We start from the raw sequence: 16,969 nt of genomic DNA, 5'->3' as shown, positions 1-16,969 counted from the left end.
AAGTAGAGGGCCTTCTCAATGATACTGAATAGTTGGGTAAGATGTACTGGGCATATACAGATTTGTGGTCAGAGCAGTATATAAAAGACATTTTATATACTTCTTTTCTCTTTTAGTCTTCACAGCAAGCAGTGAAGTAGGCACTCTTGTTCCCATTTTACAGATAAGAGAACTGAGGCTGAAAGACATTCATTAACACATGCAGTATCCCGTAGCTAACAGCTAGTAGATTTGAACCCAGGGCTGCAAGAGTCTGTGTTTCTCCATACTATTCTGAGTTAGGAAGGGCTCTGAATGATACACTGAAGAGTTGATGCTTAATTTTGAGAGCAACATGGAACTGTGTATAATTTTGAGGAGCAGAGTGTCAGAGTTGTGTTTTAAGAAGATTAATAGAACATCTGGGTATAGGATGGATTGGAAGGAGAAGGGACTAGACATGAGGGTGCCAATTCTTTTGGTTGCAAGCAAAGAAAGCAACTCTGGTTTATCTTAGGCAAAAAGCAAATTCATTGGTATAGCAGTGGAGAGTAAAGAGTTAAATATGGTTTAAGTTCAAAGAGTACAGGTGTGTAGCTTTTCTCTCTTAGCTTTTTGCAGTTACCCACATCCTTCCTTTGCCTGTCCTCTACTCTCTACCCCCTAATAGGTAGAGTTCTGTCTTCTAGATAGAGGGATCAGTTAATATGAGCAAAGACTGTGGTCGTATTTATATTCTGTTCTCTACTTTTGGCCATATACAAAAGTTACAGTAATTGATTTGCCCTTTAAAAGATGAACCAGAAATCATGACACTTTTAATGAGAAGTTTCAAATTACTCTTAAACAATTCAAGTAAGATGTCTGAAAAAACATTATGTACCACTCTTATGTGCCATATATTTCCCTCTTAACTTTTTGTTGAAATTTTTTTTATCATTAGCTTTTATTAAAAGACATACAGAAACATGTTTCTTTTTAATCAAATACATTTCATGAACAGAGTGAGAGGGACTAAGAAACATTGGATCACAGAATCTGCCCCCAGACACACATGTTTCTTTGTTTCTTGGAGTGAAGATGCATGCATATACTTTTCCTTTTTATCTGCCCAAGGTCAGACTCCTTGGATTTTGATGATCTTGCTCCCTATTAAACATATAATACTATATAGTGAAAGGGCATGAGCTTGCATAGAGCAAAGACCCTGAAACAGGGTTGGAGTTTTTTTAAGGAGCCAAGAGCCTATATGTGTATGAATACCCTAAGTAATTAAAAAATATATATATATATATAGAAAATCCTACCCCAGAAATAAAATAAATTTAAATGCAGAAAAATATCCAGCATATCAATTGAATGTTTCTGAATAGAAAAATTTTGGCATCTTCCATTAGGCATTTATATATCTCCAGCATTCATTTTTGGGAACATTTTGTTCTGAAATTTTCCAATGGGCGTTTTTCTCTGTAGATCTGCAGGTTTCTGAATAAATGTGCTCTTGTTATTATTTTTACAAATAATGATTATACTTTACAGTCATTCATGGTTTATCTTTGGAGGATAACTAGTACATTGCATTTGCTGCTATTCTTTCTTCTAGGCTGGATAATCATCAAGGTAACTAGATGGCAGAATATGCTACTTAAAAAATGTAATTAGATTTTAATTATCTCTATATTGTATATGTTTGTGGATCTGCTGCTTCTTTTCCCTCTTTGATCACAAGGGACAGAAATTTGATTCCAGGGAACAGTAGATAGAGGCTTGATCCGGAGTGTGCATATATTGTTAATGTATGTGTGGGGCCAATTTCAGCTTGTAGAAAATGAGGCCCCATATGCTTAACAGATGCTCTTCTCTTATTCTCCAGGGTTCCGCTATGGGAGTGATATCATTCCTTTCTCTAAAGTGGATGAGGAACAAATGAAGTATAAATCGGAGGGAAAGTGCTTCTCTGTGTTGGGATTTTGTAGATCTTCTCAGGTAAAGCACACATTCTACTAATTGTAAATAAAACAGACGAGCTTCTTCCTCATTATTTGAAATGGTGTGGTTTTGATTGGACCTTTTATTTATACTTATTTCACTTTTAATTTTTCTAAATGTAGTTTGCGGTGCTACTATCTTTGATTTTTGAAGATTGAAAATCAGGAGGTAGAGAAGTCAGCATAAATCAGAAGAACAAACTCAGTGAAAAGTCACTTCTTCACTTTGGTCTCAGTGGTAGCTCATGGTAGCCTTAAAGAAACAGCAGCCAGTTCTTTGCTATTGTATTCCTTTCTCTAATTGTAAACTGGAATGTTTTATAGGAATAAAAGTCTAGTTGGGTTTTGAATGACCATAGATCTCTTAGAATATCATTGATTCATGCCAGTCACCCTTCTCAGTGCCCAACAGAGATCTAAGATGTGAAGCTTGTTCATAAGTCATCGGTTCTTTAGACTGCAATACAGAGATGCAAAATAGACACAATGGGAAATGCAGTAACTCAGTGAAGGCTATGAGATACAATATATGGTCCTGGAAAGAGTCATTAAAGATTCATAGAGGTCTTAAGTGAAGTGAAATGTTCTTGAAATGTACTTGAATAAGTAGAAAGTGCATCTTTTCAGCTTTATAGGGATGAAGAGATTCTTGTTGGCTCTAGAAGAACTCAAGTGAGAATTAAAATAAAATAAATATAATCCAGTATACCAGATATGAACTTCTTCATGTTGCTCTAGCTTGTAGTCCTTGTGTAAGTCAGTGTTAGAATAATTCAGTGAAGTTGGGGAGAATGTGTTTCATGATATGCTCAAACTGTTAGGTGCATGTTCAAGACTCATAAGTCAAAATTTGAGAATATTTACTCAAAGTCAATACAGTTTTAATGGTGAGATTAAATACTTTTTGGAAGTTGAGAGTCTCTAACAAATTACAATCAACATACTTTTCTTTAAAATTATTTACTTTGGGAGGTGTGATTAAACTTAAAATTTATGTTTATTAAAGCCAGTGCTTATGAGTCAAGTGAAACAGAGCCTCCATTCAGACCTGTTTGTAGAAACTGGCCTCTTGAGAGCTAATTCCAGATAGGCAGAAAAGAATTGCCTATCTAAAACTGCTACAACTGTAATTCAGGACTCAAAAAACTTAAATCATCTGTGCCACAATGGGTGTGGGGGCCCATTTAGTTAAATGATGAAGCAAAAAAGAGTGAGCTGAAAAAGTACATATTCCATTTAAAGAGATTTTTATTCACTTAAACTGAAGTTTTAAGTCATGAAGTATTTTCTAAATCAACTTTTTTTGAAGTTAAGCTCTAAGTTATTTTTATCTTAAGTACAGTATCAGACGGATACAATAGAAAATCATAATAGCTACCGTTTATTGAGTGATTACAATAATACAGTCAGTATACTAAGCATTTTATATAAATTCCCATTTAATTCTTATTACAACCCGCTTCAGTTCAGTTCAGTTGCTCAGTCGTATCCAACTCTTTGCAACCCCAGGGACTGCAGCACACCAGGCCTCCCTGTCCATCACCAACTCCCAGCGTTTACTCAAACTCATGTCCATTGAGTCGGTGATGCCATCCAACCATCTCCTCTGTCGTCCCCTTCTCCTCCCGCCTTCAATCTTTCCCAGCATCAGGGTCTTTTCAAATGAGTCAGTTCTTCACATCAGGTGACCAAAGTATTGGAGTTTCAGTTTCAACATCTGTCGTTCCAATAAATATTCAGGATTGATTTCCTTTAGGAAGGACTGGTTGGACAACCCTCTTAGGTAGGTGCATGATACATACTTTATATATTAGGAAATTGAGGTTCAGAGCTGTTAGATAATAGGCCCAAGGTCACCCAGTTAGAAGGTGGTAGAGATGGATTTTGAACAAGGTCTCTCTGACTCTGAAGCTATGCCATTAATCAGCTGTGATCTGTGCACCGATAGGCTCATTTTTGAATAGTCGAGCTTTTGCATACTTGCTTTCGTGTACTGTGTTAACCAATGCATACACAGCATCTTAAGAAGGTTTTGCCATACCAACTAAAGTAAAGTGTATGTATGTACCTTCTAACAGACTAGTAATTAGCCTTAAGTAAATAAGATCACATAGTTTTCCAGATTCCCTTAAACTGAGGGACAGTAATATTTCTGGATTGAATTAGTGTGAAACTTTTCATTGTATAAAATGGACTTTTTGGTTTGGTTTTTTTTTTTTTTTGAATTGTGAATTACTCTTTTAAATTTTCAAGAGACTTTTCACTTTGTCTTCTTCCAAGTTGTCAGTGTTCCTGGTATCTAATTATAGGATGGATAAGAATTTAGCCAGAAATTCCCCAAATGTCTGACTGTCCTTAGAGAAGTCATTTAGGTGCCTTAGGAAGAGGTATCATTAACTGTTCTTAAATCAGTCAACTATTACAGATTCTAATAGAAGGGCAAATAAATCTATACAAATATAGCAGACTGAAAATATAAAATTATTCCCATATTTCTTCATAATGGTTTTCAGGTAGGGAATGAAGATGGAGGGTATTTGGATAATATGGGCCTCACCCCCACACCTCTGAGACTTCGTTTTCTTGAACTGCTGTTACTGTGAAAGTGCTCACAGTTTCTCAGCATTAGAGGTGGGAGTGCAGAAAAAATATTTGAGAAGCATTACTTCTCTTATGGCACCTTCTTAGAAACTCTGGGCTCAAGATGACATAGATCAAAGAGATGTTGATCTTGGTTGATAGATGCAGGTGGTTATAATATCAGGAACTCTTAGTATTCATTTTCTAGTCTTTCTTTGACTCTGATGCTGTGCTAGTTAAGTAATTTAAAGGACAAATGGCACTCTAGTCTCTTTGCAATTCATCAGTGCTTCGTCATTGCTCTTAGGATGAAGTCCAAACCACTTTGCTTATGAGACTTCATGATCTGATCTGTGCTAAATCTTACTCATCTGACTTTACATTTATCGTGTTTAATTTATTTGGACCTCAAGTAGTAAGTTGTTTCTAGTGCCTGTGAATGTTTTTCAGCAAGAGCATTTTGAATAGAATTTCTTAATAACATGTGGCATTATGGTTTCATATGTTCCTTACTTTGGATCTAAACCAGTTCTTTTCCTCACTTCCTCCTGTAGGTCCACATGAAATATTTTATGGGAAATCAAGTTCTAAAGGTCTTTGCAGCAAAAGATGATGAGGTGAGTTGACAGTAGGTCTTTGAGGCAGGGCCACAGAATTGAATTGTCATTTTAAGTGAGTTGTTCGGGCCTTTTATAGTTTAAAATAACATTAATTCTTGCAACATCGGGAAAATTCACTTACCTTTAGCTTTGAAAATGGAGAAGTGATAAATGAATTTGTCGTAGCTTGAGCACAAGGCCTGAGAGCATAGTCCTGCATTTGGAGATCAGGTGAGTATTAAAAACAAAAATGTTTGAACAAATACATTTAATTTGGGGATCTCATGGTCACAGGTTCAGGAAGTGTGGCATTAGGTTAATATTTTCATTTTTCATAAGCAGAACATTTAGTGCTGGCTTGAACTGAACAAAGCTAGTGGAGGTAGTGGAATTCCAGCTGAGCTCTTTCAAATCCTAAAAGATGATGCTGCGAAAGTGCTGCACTCAATATGCCAGCAAATTTGGAAAACTCAGCAGTGGCCATAGGACTGGAAAAGGTCAGTTTTCATTCCAGTCCCAAAGAAGGGCAATGCCAAGAATGTTCAAACTGCCAAAGTACAATCATTTCATTTGCTAGCAAAATAATGTTCAAAATTTTTCAAGCTAGGCTTCAACAGTTCATGAACCAAGAACTTCCAGATGTTCAAGCTGGATTTAGAAAAGGCAGAGAAAGCAGAGATCAAATCGCCCACATCCATTGGCTCATAGAACAAGCAACAGAATTCCAGAAACGCATCTATTTCTGTTTTACTGACAATGCTAAAGCCTTTGATTGTGTGGATCACCACAAACTGTGGACAATTCTTAAAGACATGGGAAAACCATGCCACCTTACCTGCCTCCTGAGAAACCTATATGCAAATCAAGAAGCGACAGTTAGAACTGGATATGGAACAATGGACTGGTTCAAAATTGGGAAAGGAGTGCATCAAGGCTGTATATTGTCACCCTGCATATTTGACTTATATGCAGAGTGCATCATGGAAATGCCAGGCTGGATGAAGCACAACCTGAAATTAAGATTACAGGGAGAAATACCAATAATAACATCAGATATGCAGATGATACCACCCTTATGGTGAAAGCGAAAAAGGAACTGAAGAGCCTGTTGATGAAAATGAAAGAGGAGAGTGAAAAAGCTGGCTTAAAACTCAACATTCAAAAAGCTAAAATCATGGCATCCGGTCCCATCACTTCAGGGCAAATAGATGGGGAAACAGTGGAAACAGTGACAGACTTTATTTTCTTGGGCTCCAAAATCACTGCAGTTGGTGACTGCAGACATGAAATTAAAAGACACTTGCTCCGTGGAAGAAAAGCTATGACCAACCTAGACAACATATTAAAGAGCAGAGACATTACATTGCCAACAAAGGTCCGTCTAGTCAAGGCTATGGTTTTTCCAGTAGTCATGTATGGATGTTGGACTATAAAGAAAGCTGAGTGCTGAAGAATTGATGCCTTTGAACTGTGGTGTTGGAGAAGACTCTTGAGAGTCCCTTGGACTGCAAGGAGATCAAACCAGTCAATCCTAAAGGAAATCAATCCTGAATATTCATTGGAGGGACTGATGCTGAAGCTGAAGCCCCAATACTTTGACCACCTGATGTGAAGAATTGACTCATTGGAAAAGACCCTGATGCTGGGAAAGTTGAAGACAGGAGGAGAAGGGGATGACAGAGGATGAGATGGTTGGATCCCTGACTCAATGGACATGAGTTTGGGTAAACTCCAGGAGTTGGTGATGGACTGGGAGGCCTGGCGTGCTGCAGTCCGTGGGGTCACAAAGAGTCAGACACAACTGAGCAACTGAACTGAAGACAGTACTTAGCCAAGAGTAGGCACTAAGTTAATATTCCTTGAACTGAAAAGGTAATCACTCTTATCATGACATCTATAGAGGATTTTGATGGCCAGGTGTTGATATCATAGGTTTTTTTGTGGAGGATATGGGAATATACATAGCTAAGTTTGATGGATGTTAGGAATTGACACATAGTATCAAAAACATACAAATGTTTTTGTATTTGTATTTGAGAAAAATACAAAGTGTTTGAGAGGTTAGGGAGTGGGGGAGGGCTTAGTAAAGCAGATCTGAAACAGAGAGCTTGTCAGTTTTCTGATTCTTGAGGATGGGTTCGAAGCTTGAGAGCCAGAGACTTGGGGAGAGCATTCCAGTGAGTAGAAATTGTACATGGAAAAACTACTGGGGCAGGAAAGCACAAGACTTGCCTGTGAATAATGATCTGCTCTACTGAGGCTGAGAGAGAGGTGCCTGTGGAGGTTTTTATGGAAGAGAGTGACATAGCTCTCGGAACAGGGGACACGGTGATGGAACAGGGCGGATAGAATCTGAAAAATGGCATAAAAGTCGAATTTGTAGAACTTGATGAACACTTGAAGGACAGTAGGGAGGCCTTATCAACAACTTTTGGGCTTCTCATTTGGAAGTGATATTTGTGGACGTAGGGAATACAGGTGGAGAAGAGGGGAGAGATACTAAACTTAGTTTTGGTCATGGACAGTTTAAAATACCTGAGGTATAACTATACAAGTTATCTACCAACTAGTAGGCTGTGTAAGTCTAGATCTTAGGAGTTTTGAAGCTGAATATACAGATTTTTGATTCATCAACTCGTGGCACTGGATGAAAGAAATTGTCACCAAAGTAGAGTTCTTTTAGAGTGAGAGGAGGAGAGAAAGGCCAAGAGCAGAATTTCAAGACTGGAAGATGGAAAGAGCTGGGGGAAGAGTGGTCCACAACAGTAGAATAAGCAGGGGAGAGTATTGCTTCTGAAGCCAGAGACGGAGAGAGTGCAGAGAGAGAGGGATGGTCAGATGCTACTGAAAGGTCACACAGATAGAATGGAGACTAAGACTTCGGCAACTTGGAGATCACAGGTCACTTCAGAGTAGTTTCAGGAAGGAAATGGCTACGTAGCTGGTTTAGATTGAAGAATAATTGGGTTCTAAGTGGTGAAACAAGAAGATTATTTCATGAAATTTAAAGATGAAGGAAAAGAAGGTTACAGATAGTAATTTATGGAGAGAGGGACAAAGAAAAATTTTGTTCAGAGTTAGGTATGAATTCAGAGGAGGAAAGTTGAAGGAAAAAGAGCATATGACGAAGTTCCCGAAGAGGTACAGTAAATGTGATCAAATGCAGATGTGTACAGTGTAGCCTCCAAGTGGATAGAGGAGTATTTAATATCTGAAACAGGGAGAAAGTGGGTAGCAATCTTACAAGTACTCGGTTGTGCTGTGAAAATCCTCACATGTTGAACACCTGTTAACATAGGCATCTCTTACTAGGCGGCGGCAGTTGCCCTCTCCTCCCTGATTCACGCTTTGGATGAATTAGACATGGTGGCCGTGGTTCGATATGCTTACGACAAAAGAGCTAATCCTCAAGTTGGCGTGGCTTTTCCTTTGATCAAGGACGCATATGAGGTAGAACCTGCAAGTCTTTTATTCATATTAATTTTTTCCCTTCAGTTGCTTTGTTCTAAACAGTGTTTTTCAACTGTTCATGTGCATGGGAGGTACTGAGGGAATCTGGTTAAAATGCACATTCTGATTCTGTAGCTCTGGGGAGCGGCGTTGCCTGAAATTCTGCATCTCTCACCCACTCCCACCTAATGCTGAGACTGCTGGTCTGGAAATCACACTTTCAGTAGCAGTGAAAGAACATAAATTACGACAATGTACAAGGAGCTTCCTAATAAAACAACTAGTAACGGTTGACCATGACTTACCGTTTGCCCAATCCAGTGACTTCCTCTCCATTCTCATCCTTCCTGACTTCTCAGAACCTCAAGGGAATACAGATTACCTCCCTTTATACAACAGTCTTTACTATGGATGAAGGCTGAAGGTGTGATTTTCTTGTGATCCTGCTGAATTGACGTTTTTTTTAGGGCTCTCCTGTTGAAAACACAGGCCTAGATTCCTTGCCATTTCCTGTGTCTCAGAGAACTCCCTGTGGCAGATATCCTGACTTCCTGAAGAGAAGGCAGATATCCTGACTTCCACGCCAGCCTGCCAGTCACCTTGACTCTTCTCATTTGCTGTGTTGGTCATGCATTTTGTGGATATCTGATAGTCTTTCTTTGAGCATTTCTTTTATATTTACTATTTTTGTGCTGTTTGCGGTTGTATACAGCTAATCGCAGGGCTTCCCAGGTGACTCAGTGGTAAAGAATCCACCTGCCAACAGAGCCACGAATTCAATCCCTGGGTCAGGAAGGTCCCCTGGAGAAGGAAGTGGCTACCCACTCCAGTACTCTTGCCTGGGAAACCTCATGGACAGAGGAGCCTGGTGGGCTACAGTCCATGGGGTCGCAAGGAGTCGGACATGACTGAACCAAGCAACGGATCAGCAGCAGCTAAGAACAGAGATGAGAGCGCTTCACTCCCCATGTCCTGTACTTCTGCCTTCTGATTTTTGAAGTCCCTCTGTTGGCCATTTTCATAGCATTTGGGATCAGCTTTAAGTTTTTCCGTTAACTGAGTTGTCTCTGTGTTTATCTCACTGCTTCTCATTAGTGTTTAGTGTACATACAACTGCCCTTCATGGAAGATTTGCGCCAGTACATGTTTTCATCCTTGAAAAATAATAGGAAATGCACTCCCACAGGTGAGTTGATTTCCATTTTGCTCACTTATTTGCTCTAAACACAGACTGGGGGAAACCACCCGTCTTTAGTCATGTTTGGGGGCTAGGATTTCACAGGGTGGGATTATAGTTGACCCTTGAACACTGAAGAGGTTTGGGGCACTACTCCCCCAATTGAAAATCCATGTATGACTTTACAGGGCCCTCAGTATTCACAGATCTGTATTCAACCAATCTCAGATTGTATAGAAATGTACATATTTACTTGTAATCCACATGTAAGTGGATCTGAGCAGTTCAAACCCATGTTGTTCAAGAGTCAACTGTAGTTGAATTCCAGTCACAGTGGTATACTGTAATGATGAAAGGTGATTTTTTTCCCAGTAGTAGGGATTCTCCAGCATCCCCCTTCTGACTTAGAGGTTGTCTCCAGGGAGCAGTTTAATGGAAATGGATGTACATTCTCTAATTATGAGCAGAGGGTTTGTCCTTCTGTGCAGTGAATTGGCACATAGTATCAAACTTGTGACTAGTGTCCTACATAAAATATGATGTAACTTTAACCATACTTTTCTCTTTGCCCTTTCTTCCTAGTTCACATTTTCAGTCCAAGTCCTGTTGCTCCTTATTGCCAGGAGTTACTGGAAGCTTAATGAGAAGAGGCCTTTATTAAGTATCTGTCTGCAGATGTCAGGATGCTACACACAGTGATTCTCACACACATAGATCCTGTCTTCCATAAATCTCACAGTTTAAGACAGTTATCATAAGATATAATAGTGGGCTGAAATAGAGAACATACACCCAAAAGAACACAGAATGATGAATAGATGTTTTAGTTGACAACTTTAAATCTGCCTTGGTGTAGGATGAGGGAGCTGTGAGGTGAGTTCAGAACTGGGTGCTCTCTGGATGTTGGGAGCAGGGTGTGGGAGAAGAGCCAAGAGTCAGATCCGTCATGTGGAGTCAAGCATGGACTTGAATGTGTAGAAGATGCCAGTGTATTATAATATTCAGTCTTTTCCTCTTGATAATTCCAAACTTTAAATGAGAAGAACATTTAAAAAAGAGAACTTTGTTGAGAGAGAACCTAATAGATATAAATCACTCAGGATCTAAAACATAATTTTTCAATCTGTTGATTTATTTCATGTGAGTTGACAGTTTTGTTTGCATTTGCTCCATTGGAAAAACAGATCATTAAAACTGTTTGACATATTTCCCAAGTCAACATTTATGTAAGGGTGTGTGATGCCAGCGTGGTCTGGCCTGATACTAGCCTGGAGTAGCAGATGGAAATCACTGAATATTCACCCACACAGGTACCACCTCCTTCTTATTGCCGGGTGGACCCTGCAGTCATCAGTTTGACATGGTCCCTGAAGCCTCCCTTAGAAAGTCAAAAAATGGGACAGAAATGTCTCATGATAAATGTCTATATGCTCATTCCTTTTGTAGTAGCTGTCTGAAAGGGATGTTTGAAAGGCGAGGAACAGAAGTATAATAAACTTTGAGGAACTGCTTACTCTTTTCCGCCTTTTACCTGGTGGCCGTGAATGATCCCAAAATAACACTTCAGTTTTTTTGTTTTTTTTTTTTTAATTTTATTTATTTATTTATTTTTTAACACTTCAGTTTTTTAATAGCTGAACTGCCGTATGAGTCAGCAGAATGAAAGTTCCTTATGGTAGTTTAGGTAGAAGCATTTTGGGGAGAGTAGCTTTGGGCAGTGCCATTTTTATTGACTTCGTAGATTTTTACTGGGAAAAACTTGCTTTCTATCTGGTATCTGAGAGACATAAAGAAGAGGACACCATGTTTCTGCTCTTAAAGATCCTTAGAATTTGCCTGGAGTGTGGTAAGACATGTATGCAGGACATTTTTCCAAAGAATACATACATATGAATGGCCTGCAGACACATGAAAAGATGCTTGACATCACTAATCATCAGGGAAATGCAAGTTAGAACCACATCTGTCAGAATAGCTATCATCAAAATGACAACAAATAACATGCTTGTGAGGATGTAGAGAAAAGGGAAACCCAGTGCACTGTTGTTAGAATATAAATTGGTGTAGCTACTATGAAAAACAGTATGCAAATTTCTCAAAAATTTAAATTCTTACCATACCATCCAGCACTTCTGATTCTGAATATTTTCCCACAGAAAACATTAACACGAACTCAAAAAGATATATGCATGCCTATGTTTATTGCTGCATTATTTACGACAACCAAGATATGGGAGCAACTTAAATGTCCATCAGTAAATGAATGAACAAAGAAGATGTGATACACACACACACATACACACACACAGTGGAGTATTACTCAGCTATAAAAAAAGAGTTAAATCTTGCCATTTGCAGCATGGATGAACCTAGAAGGTATTGGGTTGTCCAAAAATTTCGTTTGGGTTTTTCTGTTACCTTTTATGGAAAAACTCTGAACAAACTTACTGGCCAACCCAGTATTATTCCAGGTAAAACAAGTCAGGCAGAGAAAGAGAAATACGGTATGATTTCACTTAAGTGTGGAATCTAAAAAACAAATGAGCAAACAAAACAGAAACAGACTCATAGATACAGAGAGCAAACTGGGGGTTGCTAGAGGGAAGTAGAATAAGGGGATGAGTGTAATAGGTAAGAGTGATCAGAGGTAAAAACTTAGTTAATAGGTCACAGGGATAAAACACTTTTTACATTGCGAATATAGTCAGTCAGTTCAGTCGCTCAGTTGTGTCCAACTCTTTGCAACCCCATGGACTGCAGCATGCCAGGTTTCCCTGTTCATCACCAACTTCTGGAGCTTGTTCAAACTCATGTCCATTGAGTCGGTGTTGCCATCCAACCGTCTCCTCTGTCGTCCCCTTCTCCTCCTGCCTTCAATCTTTCCCAGCATCAGGGTCTTTTCCAGTGAGTCAGTTCTTCGCATCAGGTGGCCAAAGTATTGGAGCTTCAGCTTCAGCATCAATCCCTCCAGTGAATATTCAGGATTGATTTCCTTTAGGATTGACTGGTTGGCTCTCCTTGCTGTCCAAGGGACTCTCAAGAGTCTTCAACACCACAGTTCAAAACCATCAGTTCTTCTGTGCTCAGCCTTCTTTATGGTCCAGCCCTCACATCCATACATGACCGCTAGAATATAGTCAATCATATTGTAATAACTTTGCATGGTGACAGGTGGTAACTAGATTTATTATGTTGGTGATTTTGTAATGTTTAGAAATACTGAATCACTACATTATACATCTGGAACTAATGAAATGTTGTAGATCAATTCTACTTCAGTTAAAAAAAGATATGCATGCAGGTCTATGTGATTAATGCCATGAGATTTGTGAGAGGAAAAGAACTCTATCTGCCTTGTAGAGCTTGTAAAAGAATCCACTCCGTCTGGTCCAGTGACGTCTTCCTGTTAAGTTGGTATACTCCAATACAGGTTATGTTAAATCGTTATGAAGCTGATGTTTCATTACCAAAGGAATGTTTTTAATGTTCTTCTCCTTTGCCAGTTAATAGTTTTTTTAAATGTCAACTCAAGGGCTTCCCTGGTGGCTCAGACAGTGAAGAGTCTCGCTGCAATGCAGGAGACCTGGGTTCGATCCCTGGGTGGGGACAATCCCCTAGAGAAGGAACTGGTACCCTAGTATTCTTGCCTAGAGAATTCCATGGACAGAGGTGCCTGGTGGGCTACAGTTCATTGGATCTCAAAGAGTCAGACACGGCTGAGTGACTGACACTTCACTTTTTCCATGAATACCCAATATTTTGAATTAGCATATAGAAGGTGAGTTTTGTTTGACTGTGGTGCATTCCTCTAGAGCACTTTTGATAAGATAACCCATTGTCAGAAGTTCATCAATTGGTAGAGCTCAGAAGTACCTAAGAGACCAGCTATTCTAAATAGCTCTCTTTGCCAGTAAGAAAACTGAGGCTTAGGTTAAATGGCTTACGTAACTGGAGAGTGCTTTTGGCAGGGCCAGGACTGTCTTTCCTGCCAGTGTTGCTGTGAACATCTATGAATGGAAGGCGTTTGTTTGGGAGACTAATGGAACTAATCATTGTTTCTTTTTGCTGCTTTGTTTGTCCTTGTCTTAGAGGCACAGTTGAGTGCCATTGATGCTTTGATTGACTCCATGAGCTTGGTGCAGAAAGATGAAGAGGAGGGCACCATTGAAGACTTATTTCCAACCAGCAAAATCCCAAATCCTCAATTCCAGAGACTGTTTCAGGTGAGAGAGGAAAGATGAACCAATAATAGACTTTTTTTTTAGATGAAAGAGAGCAGAGTGAAAAGTTAGGGCAATTGGCTGGTCCAAGTCAAATCGAGAGCTCAGTTGCTCTGTTTAATGAAAGGTTAACACCTTTCTCTTCCTACTGAAAAACGATTAAAAAAATACTCTGAGCTTTTAGAAAGAAAGAAGTAAAGTTTGGATGTTCTTAAATATCTTTTTCTAGGAGAAGGCTAGATTTGTGGTTTTGTGTCTTAAATAGGAGGGCAAAATAAAAACCTGTTTCTTTTACATATATATAAATATATATGTATATATTTTAACAGTTTCCTCCTATGTTTTATGTGAATGAGACTTTTCATTGTTTTTTAATATCCAAATAGTAGGGGAGTTTTTAGGGACTGTGTAGTATATAACCACTATCAGGGAAGCAGTGTTAGAAGTCAGATAGAGAGGTTATAGTATGAACTTATTAAACAGTAACTAAAGAAAAATTTAAATTTCTGAATCTTGGTCCAAAGGAATTAGAAGATGGAGATTAGATTAATGGGAACTGGGAACTTGATAAGGGAGCGACTTATCTGATGGAAGGGGAGGGATGGGCCAGTGGTGAAGGTTGGTCCCAGTCCTGGAGTGACCTGGTGGCTGCAGGACGTAGGCGTGTCTGAACCCCACGAAGGTGCAGAAAGTCACCAGCAGCTTCTCTAGGCAGACTTCTCCATGAAGGGGAGTGGAGGGCCTACTCTTATGACAGGTGGGGAGAGGCAGGGAGGTGAGAGTGGAGGCTTCGTATTGGGGGTCCACTGATTGCCCCTTTGACTCATTTCTCAAAGCGTCCTTAACTAATTCAAGTCCATGTTAAGGCCTGTTATGATTTTATGGATTTTTCTACTCAAAAGAAGCTGCCTAGTTTTTTTATACTAGGCGGTTTCCTTTAAACTTCCTTTAAAGAAGTCTTTTGTTCTAAAATCAGTACTATGAAGCTTAACAGGTCAAGATCTGACTCAGTAAGTACTTTTGTATTCTAAGTATAATCAAGTATAAATTATTTGTATACATTCCTTTGCTGTCTTTGACAAGTAGACTTCAAGACCTGCTGTTTTTGACAAATGGCCTTTGCCACTTGACAGAGAAGGGAGGAATAGATAAGTTGGTATGGAAAGCTTGCAAAAACAGGTCACCGTGGTAAAAAATAGAAACTTCTAATACTTGGTAGATTTATCAAGGGTGGGTACTATTATCTTCAACAAATATTTGTTGGATTAATTGAACAGATGCAAGCCATAAATGCAGACATTGTTTTCTTTTGTGGGGGTGACTTTTTAATATGGTTTATCTGTATAAAGAAGTATCATTACTGGGGTATTTATAAATTGAATTCACTTTTTCTAAAACAAGTATCAGGTACTCATAAGTGTTTCATGTGCTGGAGATACTGGAAGCTCACTACCTGAAAGGACCCCTCCAGAGGAGTGAAAGAGAATAGAGAGAAGAGAGGAATAGAGAATAGAGTAGTAAAATTCATAGGCTCAACAGTGGTGGGTACAAAATGCTGTGGGAATAAGAGGAAAGAGAGATTCTTGCAAGTGAGTGACTTAGGAAGATTTCATGGAGGAATAAAGGTGACGTGTGATGTGACGAAAGCGTGCCTGGCAAAAGAAGTAGCACATGCAAAAACAAGAAAACATAAGAAGCGTGATGTATTTAGGGATCCACAAAGAGTTCCATTTGGCTGGGAAATGGGCTCTATGGGAAAATGATGGGAAAGGTGGCAGGTAGCAGGCAGGTCATGAAGAACCAGTAGTTTGGGTTTCTATCCCATAGGCAGTGGGTAATCAGGAAAGGCTGTTGTCAGTAGGCAGGTGACGTGAATTTTAGAAAATAGGTCTGATGGTGGCACGGGAGATGGGCTAGAGACCAGTTAGGAAACCTGCAGTGGCCCCCAGGAAGACTTGAGTTACAGCAGTGACAGAGAGTAAAGAAGAGAAAATTTAGAAGCTCAAGTGGATAGAATTTAAGGGATTGAGTGGTGGCTGATGAGAAATAGGAGTTGAAGAAAACAGAATCCTAACTTGGACCCCTGGAGGGGTGATATCACCATGAATTAGGATAAGGAATACAGAATGAACAGATAGAAAAGGTAGTTCATGTATTCTTGCAGGTGTTCAATTTGAGTTATCTGTCGGCTGTTCCAGTTCAGACACTCGGGGAAGTTGGAAATAGGGGTGCAAAACCCAGGAGAGCCTTCAGGACTAAATGTCTATACATTTGAGAGCCCTCCTCATTTAGATAGAAACAGAAGTGAATGCGGTCACCTAGGAGAGTGTTGAGTGACAAGGGAAGAGAACGAAGTCCTGAACAATTAGGGAGAGACAGAAAGGCTGCTAATCAGTGTTCCTACCCCGCCCCCCGCCACCCCCCACAGCTCAGAGAGGTAGAAAGAACTAGAGGGGTGTTGGAGTCAGACGTTGCGCAGTGGTGAAGGGAGCTGAACCTGGCAAAGGGCCTTTGGGGTTTGTAGTGACGTCTCTGATGACTGCGAGGGCCCGGGGGCAGTAGGCTGATGGTGAGGGAGCCAGGTTACAGGGCCTGGAGGAGGAAGCTGTGCTGATGAAGGGGCGAGAGGACTGGGAAGCTACAGGAGGAGGTCGGACCCAGGAAGACTCTTCTTCCCCCCCCTTTTAAAATGTCTTATAACTAAGGGTGAATGAGCTGGGAGTAGAGGGCAGAAGTAGGGAGAGGTTAGTAATCAACTCATTGGCAGGAGTTAATTTAATTCTAACTTTGGGAAGAAATGCTGAAAAATATCCTTTGTCAAGTGTAGAGTTAATACTGCCTTTTAAATAATTGATACTTGGTTGCTAAAATCAACATATTAGTAACTTACAAGCTAGCCATGTGGCCTGAAGTTTTTTGGGTTTTTTTTTGTTTTTTCTCTAGTCTGTTTCAAATTGTAAAAATCACATAAAGGAA

At 39.6% G+C, this 16,969-nt stretch overlaps 1 protein-coding gene across 2 annotated transcripts in view; it reads left to right on the top strand.

Annotated features, from left to right (window-relative positions):
* XRCC5 (X-ray repair cross complementing 5) overlaps positions 1–16,969 on the top strand; it is an 80,663-nt gene that overhangs the window by 17,849 nt on the left and 45,845 nt on the right. For both annotated transcript variants that reach the window (XM_043910112.1, XM_043910110.1), the window contains exons 9-13: positions 1,853–1,965; positions 5,102–5,164; positions 8,459–8,596; positions 9,692–9,782; positions 13,863–13,996. In XM_043910112.1, coding sequence (XP_043766047.1) covers positions 1,853–1,965; positions 5,102–5,164; positions 8,459–8,596; positions 9,692–9,782; positions 13,863–13,996 — 539 coding nt within the window. The remainder of the gene's footprint in view (positions 1–1,852; positions 1,966–5,101; positions 5,165–8,458; positions 8,597–9,691; positions 9,783–13,862; positions 13,997–16,969) is intronic.

The sequence above is a fragment of the Cervus elaphus genome, chromosome 8 (genome assembly GCF_910594005.1).
Source record: "Cervus elaphus chromosome 8, mCerEla1.1, whole genome shotgun sequence".
Classification (NCBI taxonomy): domain Eukaryota; kingdom Metazoa; phylum Chordata; class Mammalia; order Artiodactyla; family Cervidae; genus Cervus; species Cervus elaphus.
Note: the sequence above shows the minus strand (reverse complement) of the source record. Positions and strands in the feature narration are given on the sequence as shown.